Here is a 10,573-nt window from a genome sequence, read left to right on the forward strand (position 1 = left end):
AGACTTTACCGTGCGTGCCCAGACCGTCACGTGCCCTGCTGAACCTGCACAAAAGAATACGCTTGAAGAATAACCTCATTGGATACGCTTTTATGCCCATTTTCGTTACTGCTGTTTTTGTCATTTATTATTATGTTACTTTGTTATTATTTTATAAGCCTACTAGATGCTATAGCCACATTTTATTGTACAACTGTCAGTGTCAGGCCAATATTTCGATACTTTTGGTGCCCTGAAATAGGGGGACTGTGTATAAAAATGGCTCATTTCTATACGGTGAAACCAATCTGAACAAACAGCAACATTTGACTAAAAAGGTGAGCATCTCTACCGGTGTAGTTGTGGAGCCCATACCTGTTTGCCGAGGAACAGGTGTTCTGCATGGCGGGTGCTCAGGTCCCATAGGACGACCAAGCCTCGGCTGTAGCCAATCAGAATCTTCCCCGGCTGTTGAGGGTGTTCCTGCAGAGACTCCACCGGGCCCAGAGACTTCCCACACCTATAGTCCTCAGGGACGCTGAAACACACCGTTAGTGGACAGTGAGTTGGACTGGTGATCGGAAAGGTTGTGAGTTCAAATGCCGCCTGAAACACCACCAGTAGCGTGCCCTTGAGCAAGGCAGTCAGCTCTCAGTTACTCCAGGGGGAATGTCCCTATAATCTGTCATTTTAAATCGCTTTGGATTAAAAGCGATTTGGCAAATGAAAATGTCAAATTCTAATTCTGTAGTCATCAGTAGATGTTCTCTATTGCCTGTGGTGTGACTGTGTGCTGTGGGGAAAAAAGTAAAGTAAAAAAAATCATTCGTGAATATGTCGATTTAATGCCATTTCTGCTTTATTGGGATAGAGACAGTAGAGATTGACAGGAAGGATGGGTGAGAGAGAGAGAGAGGAGGGATGACATGCGAGATATGTCGGATAGGTCAGAATCGAACAAGGAACCGGGCTATGATGTGGTATGCGCGTTAGTGTGCCACGCCACTAAGCGTCCTGACCTTTGAACTCTTGATCACCCCCCCCCCCCCCCCCACCCTGTTACTGTAGCACAAAGTGAAAACCAATGATAGCCAGATTAGTTCTGGTTAACCGACATCCCCGATCCCAGAACGTTGCGGGAAGTCCAATGACAGTGACGGAGGCCTCGGTGGAATGTGACAAAACAACACACCCCGAGATGTCTGGAGGCGTGACAGAGCAGTGGGGCGGAGGAGAGGAGAGAGAGAGAGAGAAAGGGGGAGGGAGGAGAGAACAGGAAGGGGGAGAAGAGAGGACAAAAGAGGAGAAAAAGGAGGAGTGGGGGGGGGAAAGGACGATGAAGTGAAGTGGGGGCATATGAATCAGAACCAGCTCAGAAGAGAGAGAGAGAGACACACGCACACAGAGGCTCCACACACACACACACACACACACACACACACACACACACACACAGCGGAGAAGATCATCTCCGGAACCAGAGGCAGCAACATTCCTCACAAAGCATTCCATTGTCTGTCCCTCTCTCTGGGTATTTTTAGGAATTCCGGCATCCTGCTGCATGGTCTCGGTGATGAGCTTCTGTGTGAGTGTGTGTGTGTGTGTGTGTGTGAGATGAGCCTCTGTGTGTGTGTGTGTGTGTGTGTGTGTGTGTGATGATGAGCCTCTGTGTGTGTGTGTGTGTGTGTGTGTGATGAGCCTCTGTGTGTGAGTGTGATGAGCCTCTGTGTGTGAGTGTGTGAGTGTGTGATGAGCCTCTGTGTGTGAGTGTGTGAGTGTGTGATGAGCCTCTGTGTGTGTGTGTGTCTCTCTGAGATGGGCTCAAACACCTTCCAACCGGAACACCAAGGTTTGGCAGGCAGCACAAAGCTGCTCTGTTCGCACCCCGCCACACACACACACACACACACACACACATACATATAGACACACACATACATATAGACACACACGCACACGCTTGTTAGCCCCGCCCACACGATCCTGTTTAATGAGGGGTTCCATTGGTTGCAGCTCAGTGTCAGGAGAATGACACACCACAACACACACACACACACACACACACACACACACACACACACACACGCATTATGGCCACTCGACGAGCACTCAAACTCAACAGAGAAGTAACTCTGCATCTCCACTCTACCAAAACAAGGTCTGACACATTCATCACACAGTGACAGAGAGAGACACAGAGAGACACAGAGAGACACAGAGAGAGAGACACAGAGAGAGACACAGAGAGAGACACAGAGAGAGACACAGAGAGAGAGACAGAGAGAGAGACAGAGAGACACACAGAAATAGACACAGAGAGAGAGACACTGAGTGAGAGAGACAAAGGGGAGAGACACAGAGAGAGACAAAGAGAGAGACACAGAGAGAGACACAGAGAGAGAGACACAGAGAGAGAGAGAGAGACACAGAGAGCGAGAGACACAGAGAGAGAGAGACACGGACACAGAGAGAGAGAGACACAGAGAGAGAGAGACACACACAGAGAGAGAGAGAGAGAGACACACAGAGAGAGAGAGAGAGAGAGAGAGAGAGAGAGAGAGAGAGAGACACACACAGAGAGAGAGAGAGAGAGACAGACAGACACAGAGAGAGACACAGAGAGAGAGAGAGAGAAGGAGGGGGGGGGGAGTGAGGGAGAGCTTTAAAGAGTCAGGTAGAGATGTGAACTCAGTGACCCAACTGGAGAGGATCAATGGGGGTCAAGGGAGGTGAGAGAAACAGTCAGAAATGTGTGTGTGTGTGTGTGGTGTGGTGTAGGAGGTCCATCATTGACAAGCACAGCTGGGAGGTGTGAGTGCAGGAAACAGGGTGGGGGGGTTTATTTCAGCGTCAGTGTGTCAGTGACACTTCCACTACGCTGCTGTCACTCACCTCTGCATGACCTGGTCCTGGAGCAGTGATTGGTTGTCCCGCAGCGAGAGGCGGGGCAGGTCCAGGAAGTGCACGCCGCCGCCCTCGGTGCCCAGGCACAGCAGGTCACATGACCGCAGCAGCAGGAGCACTGTCACACGGGTCGCACTGGGGGGGGGATAATACACAGGTCACACACACACACACACACAGTCACACAGGGACACACACACATGGTCACACACAGGGACAGATACACACACACACACGGTCACACACAAGGACAGACACACACACACGGTCACACACACACACACACACACACACACGGACAGACACCCACGGTCACACACACACACACATACACGGTCTCGCACACACACGGTCACACACACACGGTCACAGACTCTCACACCCACACGCCCAGGGTCACATACACACACACACGGTCACACACATACACACGGTCACGCACACACGGTCACACGGTGTCACACACACACACACACACACACACACACACACACACAGTCACACACGCAGTCACACACACGGTCACACACGCGGTCACACACACGGTCACACACACGGTCACACACACGGTCACACACACGGTCACACACAGTTCCAGTCCCACAAGAAGACCAAGGTAACCTTCCCTGTTGCGCCTACTGTCTGTCAGCATGAAGAGCTTCCAGAGGTTGGTTAAGACCTCCGTCCACTCCACACTACCAGCCACACTAGACCCTCTGAAATGTGCCTGTCGTCCCAACAGATCCACTAACACCACCACTGTGTGTTATCTGATCAGCAGCTCTCTCAGCCCCACAGACAGGGAAGGAACAGGGGGATGGAGGGATGGAGGGATAGAGGGAATAGCAAATAGGAGGTGGGGGTCACCTGCAGCTCTCGATGCCCGGCCGTCCGGGAAGGGTGTAGTCGTTGACTTCCTCCAGGCAGACCACGCCCTCTTTCCTAGCCCCTCCCCCCTCCCTGGGAGGCTCGCCCAGCTCCCACAGGTGCAGCGTGTTGTCATCCAGCAGAGACAGCAGACGGCCCTGTCAGGGAGCGGCGCACAATGATGACATCACAGACATACGGTCGAGACCTTGTTTTTTCCGGACCTAAGGCTCTTCTGGTGGATCTCAGTCAGCTGGGATGAAATCCAATCCTTCTAGATCTATAATAGGGCTTTCACACCGGCAAAGAACCGTGCCGGTTCGCGTTCACGTTCGGAAACCTCTGAACCTTGGTGCTGTCTGGCGAACGAGCCCGCGTTCATACCAGTGTAACCTGAACCATCCGCGTCATCAACGCTGGGTGATGAAGGGGCGGGATAAACAAAACAATTCACAACTAGATGGCAGCTACTTCACTGGAAAAGAGGATAATATCTTCCACTACTACAGTATCTGAAATAAACACAATTTTCTGTGAAACAAAACAAAAGACACTTTCTATATGCGTTCTTTTACTAATCAGCTGCTCCATTACTGGAATAGAAATGGCTTACGAAATTCGCGTTCGCGCATGTCCGCGCGCGTGTGTGTGTTTGCTGAGCATGTGAGGAAGATAGAGAGAATAATGACACTTTTGATATTGTTTTTGATCACTAATGATTAGATTTAGATTAGATTACATTTTGTCTACTTCCTCCTTGCTGGTCTCTGCAGCCTAGAATAGGACACACCCACTGACGACGTGACTGTTCTACGTTTTGGTTCGCGCTTGAGAACCACTATTTTTTGGTGCCCGCTGCGAACCAACTTTTCAGGTTCCGAACCAATTGATCTTCGGTCTGAACGCGCAGGCCGGTTCCAGACTTGGTTCCGGTTCTTTGCCGGTGTGAAAGCCCTATAAGAGGGGCCTGGTAGCAGTGAGGGGTGTGTGTGTGTGTGTGTGTGTGAGTGTGTGTATAGAGCAGTGTTTTTCAACTAGTGTGCCGTGAGAGATCATCAGATGTGCCGTGGGAAATGATCAAATTCCACTTAATTGGTCCAGAAAAATGAAGGCAAAAAATTAATTAAAAAGATTTCATACAGCTCTCGTATGGTTGCGCATAGGTGGTAGGCCTGTAGGTGGCGGTAGCTCGATTAATAGCTTAATCTGACCGTGTTGATTTTTATATATTTAGAGAGAATTAGAGATGCGGGCAGACAAGTGACAATGCTAACAACAAAGATGGATACATATTTGAAGAAAGATCCTGCTGCACCGACTCCATTGTGCTTTGTGGTGGACAGCTATTAAACAGTGCCATGGTCCCTAGAAAGCTTAAACACAATCTGCAAACAAAACACCCGTCACTCCAAAACAAGGACACAAAAATGAAAGAAATTGCCAAAGTTCCCCTCTCGATTAAGACGATTGCCAGACGCATTGCTGACATGTCTGTAGACATCGAAAATGTTGTTTTGGAGAGATACGTGGCAGTGGGCAGTTTGCTTTGCAACTTGAGTCTTGGCTCAACTCTTGGCCAATGCACGCTTTGTGGATGGAGACACAATCACAGAAAATGTCTTTTTTGCAAGACATTGCATAAAAAAAAGAACAGGGGAGGAAATATATATCAGAGTATGTCGAACAAGGAGGACTTCAGTGGAACAGCTGCGTAAGTGTCTGCACTGACGGAGCAGCAGGTATGTTGACGAGACTTTACCAGCGGAGATATCTGATGTGTTGAATGCTGTTGTTCGTATGGTAAACTTTGTAAAAACCAGACCTCTGAAAAGCCTATAAGCTTATATGCAGCATTATGTGAAGAGACGGGAGCGGAGCATAAGACGTTATTGCTCCATACGGCGGTCCGATGATTGTCCTGCGGAAAAGTGCCGCCCGCGTGTTTGAGTTACGGGAGGAGCTGAAAACCTTTTTAACTGATGAGAAGTGTGATGACGCAATGCTGCTTGCAAGTGACACATTGTGCGCAAGGCTCGCATACATGGCCAACATACAGGGCCAGGCTTCGCACTGAGTGAGTATAACGACAAGTTCTTATAATGTTACGTATATAATAGGCTACTATGTATCATTTTGTAACATTTGGGATGGCGGTGTGCCGTGGGATTTTTTCAATGTAAGAAATGTGCCGTGGCACAAAAAAGGTTGAAAAACACTGGTATAGAGGGTGGTCAGGCACGGTCAGTCTTTACCTGTCCAGGCAGGAAGTGGATCTGGGTTACGGCCGCTGTGTCTCTGTGCAGCCCTGTGAACTCTACACCTGGAGCCCCGTACCTGAGAGGACCGTCAAGGAACACGAACACACACACACACACACACACACACACACACACACACTTCTGGTCTAGTCAAGGAGACAGTCCCTAATCAGACACAGTAGCCTCGCTGCACGCCTGTCAACACAAGCAAACAACAACAACAATACACAGACGAGAGAGACAGACAGATTCTGACAGAGTGGAAAGTGAGAGAGAGAGACAGAGAGAGACCGATTCTGACAGGAAGGAAAGTGAGAGAGAGAGAGAGAGAGAGAGAGAGAGAGAGAGAGAGAAAGAAAGAGAGAGAAAGAGAGACAAGTAGGCGCTGAGGGCGGTTTATATGGTAATAAAGCTGTAAACAGACTGGTATATAACAGACATTAAAACATTACAGCAAGACTTACAGTAATTAACATCCCAGATGACGCAGCCCACTGCAACTGGCTTTCTAATACTGCGTGGGTGGGTGTGTGTGTATGCGTGTGTGTGCATGCATGTGTGTGCATGCATGTGGAAAATGAACAGTAATCCTTAAATACCGTTCAGATCCTCCCGTCTCCACCCTGCACAGAGGAGCGACACCATGAAAAACACACTTAGGATCTGAGACGCCACACTAACCAAATTAACCAGAGTGTTAAGATTCTAGAACACTCCCTCTACCGACGCGCGCACACGCACACACACACACACACACACACACACACACACACACCAAATGAGGCTAGCTAGACGGTGTAATCACACCAATCCAACGCTTCTAAATTGACGAGAGTGAACACTTTGTCGAAGAGCAGAGTCACACCTCTACCTTCCAGTCATATCAATGCTGCCTCCCTGCCTCCCTCTCTCCCTCCCTCCCTCCCTCCCTCTCTCCATGCGTCCCAGGAGTGTAAGCAGGCCCAGGGGAGAGTTAAAACTAGCATTCCTCAGTGATGTCACTTCCTGTCTCAAGGTTCTGCTCGTAATAACAGAGGCCTCAGACCAGAGGGGAGAGCAGGGGGTGTGTGTGTGGGTGTGTGTGGTAGAGCGGTTCAGCATCAGTCAGTTAAAGCCTCATATAAAGCCCAGCTCAAGATAAAGGTCAAAGAAAGAGAGAGGGGGAAACAGGACAAAAGAAGGGGAGAGAAAGGAGAAACAGGAGGAGGAGGAGGAGAGAGTGAACTCCCACCCACTAGAGAATAGTGGAGAGTGGGCTGGAATGTGTCCAGAGGAGCGTCAAACAGCTGGACAGCGCGGCCTGGTGTGTGTGTGTGTGTGTGTTTCCCTGTCCTGATGACTCCACAGCTCGTTCATCGATTTGCGTTACCTCTCTCTCTCTAGCGCCCCCCCACCCCCACCCCCTCTTCCCACATCCTCTCTGTCCATCTCTACTCCTCCCTCACTCTGACTCCCCCATTCCTCTCTCTCTCCCACTCCACCCTTCACCAGTGGCAGAAACCCAACGACTACAAGTTAAGCCCCACCCCCCCATGAGTGAGTGTACACTATCTGGATGAAGGGGTGGGTCTCCCTCCCTCTCGCCCTCTCTCTCTCTCTGTGTCTCACCCCCTCTATCTCTCCCCCTCTTCCTCTCTCTTTCTCCCTCCCTAGCTCTACCTCCCTCCCCCTCTCTCTCAGGGGCACCACTCCCTCCCGACGTGGCCCTGCTGAGTCAGACTGAGGAGAGGAGCGGTCGGGGGACTCCACTCCCTCGGCTCCTTCTGATGATGTCACACAGGGGACATCGCGTAAATAAGGGATTCCCTGGTGGTGATGTCATCACTACCCTCTGGTGGCTGTTCTGGCCTGGTCCTCAGTGACTCGGGGGTCACGTCATGGTTGTGTCTCTGTCTAGAGGACCCCCAGAGAATCACCTCCACAACACCAGGTCACTGCTCTAGAGGACCCCCAGAGAATCACCTCCACAACACGTCTCTGTCTAGAGCAGTGGTTCCCAACCTTTTTTGTCTTGTGTACCCCTTGAGCAGTTTTGCCATGCCAGAAGTACCCCCTCACTCATGCGTGTTGGTTATTTCCCCAAAAAATCAATTAAACACTAACTTGCAAATATAACATTTATTATACAACAGTTAGTTCGGACCAAGTCATTTGATTGGACAAGAGGCATTCCATGAGTGCCGATATACAATATAACAGCACTGGGACTTTTAACTATATGTATCTGTCCACAGCACATGTGTTCTATTACAGTTTTTTTCCAATTGCTAACACAATAAAATGACATGCATAGCACAATTATTTAAACTGACACACAGAGAGCAAAACCTCTTCTCAAGTCTCCAAAACTCTAAACACATTTTCTGCTTTACACACATTTTGCTATTCAAAATGGCACTTTTTAAATGCACTAAACACGGTTCTCTGCCTAAGACACAACAATCTGACATAAAGTCACATGTTTGCCATTTCAAAACACTGCCATTCAAAATTAGACTACATGAGCTAATTGGCCAATACATGTGCCACCTGGCCAAACACCTCAATGTTTAATTCATTCATCACACACACACACACACACACACACACACACACACACACACACACACACACACACACACACACACACACACACACACACACACACACTGCCACGAGACAGCCAGCAAACGTCTGTGTGAAGCTGCTCATGCTCTGACTCGCTGCCATGACAAATAAATATAAAAAAAATTAAAAAAAATAAAAGAGTAAAAATAAAATAAAAGAGTTTGAAACAGTCTGTGGTTCATTGGCCGGGACTGAATGAAGTTAATCACCTTAACTGCGTCATCCATAACTGCACTTAACTCGGGGCTCATCCTTTTGCTGGCGAGTGACTCCCGGTGAATAATACAGTGTATCCACTTAATTTGGTGAAATTAAATTAATTAATTTGTGACTGCAGCATTTCCACGATCGTTGTCTTTGAAGAAGCTGTCAATAATCAAAAATATTTCCTCGCCAGTTGTCTTTCCTGGCAGCGTCTTGCAAAACAAGATATGCTCATTTATGTCCGACTCTTCTTTATAACGCACAAAAGCCAGCAGCTGAGCCTGCCCACTAACGTCGGTCATTTCATCTAATTGCAAAGCGAACTGACCTGCTTGCTTCATTTGATCCACCACTTGTCCGACAATATTTATGGACACATCAATCCGACGGGAGACGGTATTTTTTGATAATGGTACCAACTTGAGCGCGTCAGCTGCTTTCTTGTCCAGCATAGTTTTAGCCAAAATCATAGCGGCAGGCAAAATCAGATCTTCGGCGATTGAACGTGTTTTTTTGTTACTTAGCCACCAGTAATGAAACAGCATAGGACGCCTCCAGTGCTGCTTGACACACTTGCCGCTTCCTTCAGTGTAGCCTGACTTGACTTGAACTCTGACAGTTTCGCTTGAAAAAGTCGTCAGTTTTACCAACAGTTGCTCTGTGTTTGGTGCTCTGGTGTCGCTGTAAATGGGCTGGCTTCATTGAATTATTAGCCAGGACGCCGCAGAAAAAGCACTGTGGCTGTGGTGGATCAGCCGATGTACATGTAAATCCCCACAAAACATATGTTTCCAAATAATAGCAGGGTCCTTTTTTCTTTTTTGCCTCAGTTTTCTTGACCATTACTGTAGCTGGTCGTTTTAGCCATCTGTCCATCTTTGCGGTATACTGACAGGCCTAGCTGACTTGCGCGCGAAAATGATTGTGAACATGATTTAAATGTGACGTGACTACCACTTGTGTTACAGTCATCACCTGTCGGGGAGGAACTTAAGTTGCAGCGTACCATTTTAACAACAGGTTTATGAAATGACTTGTATATTTATTTATTTTTTTGGAAGGGGAAATCAATTATAATTCCAAATCTTTCCACGTACCCCCTGCAATCCCCTCACGTACCCCTAGGGGTCCGCGTACCCCCGGTTGGGAACCACTGGTCTAGAGGACCCCCAAAGAATCATCTCCACAACACCAGGTCACTGCTCTAGAGGGCCCCCAGAGAATCACCTCCACAACACCAGGTCACTGGTCTAGACGGTGTCTCTCTCTCTGCCCGTCTGCTCAGAATCACCCGTAAAACACACTGGTGAACACTCTTCTGTTATCTGGCCTAACACAGACCATATGCCCTGCTGACACACAGACACACCACCCCCCCCTCACACACACACACACACACTTTGATAACAGATCAAAAGGAGCAGACTCAAATTCCCGAGACGGCCTCACCTCGGGGGAAGACGACAAACATAAGAACTTAATTATCATTTCTGATCGTTCCACATTCATCAAAACAGGGGGATTAGAATTAGACGTCTCGAGAACGCTCCAATTTACAACGTCCCCTACGACCTCAAAACGCCTCGTTTGAAAGGAAAAGCAGTGACGACTATAACGAATTGAACAACAACAACAACAACACACTGGCCAAAAACCGCAAGCTAACCGTTCTGACCAATCCAATCACTCTGGTCTCCAGCTCCTCATGGGAAACAAATCATCCAGAACGCGTTCCAGGAAATGGGCCAAGCGAC

General features: G+C 48.6%; 1 protein-coding gene across 1 annotated transcript in view; it reads right to left on the bottom strand.

Moving 5' to 3' along the window:
* The window catches only part of llgl1 (LLGL scribble cell polarity complex component 1), a 39,769-nt gene that overhangs the window by 21,608 nt on the left and 7,588 nt on the right, over positions 1–10,573 (bottom strand). Inside the window, exons 3-6 of the mRNA XM_080524046.1 lie at positions 6,003–6,084; positions 3,751–3,908; positions 2,872–3,018; positions 355–517 (exon numbers count right to left, since the gene is read on the bottom strand). Of these exons, the coding sequence (XP_080380172.1) occupies positions 355–517; positions 2,872–3,018; positions 3,751–3,908; positions 6,003–6,084 (550 nt within the window). The remainder of the gene's footprint in view (positions 1–354; positions 518–2,871; positions 3,019–3,750; positions 3,909–6,002; positions 6,085–10,573) is intronic.

This window comes from Nansenia antarctica, assembly GCF_963989245.1.
Source record: "Nansenia antarctica genome assembly, chromosome: 2".
NCBI classification, from domain to species: domain Eukaryota; kingdom Metazoa; phylum Chordata; class Actinopteri; order Argentiniformes; family Microstomatidae; genus Nansenia; species Nansenia antarctica.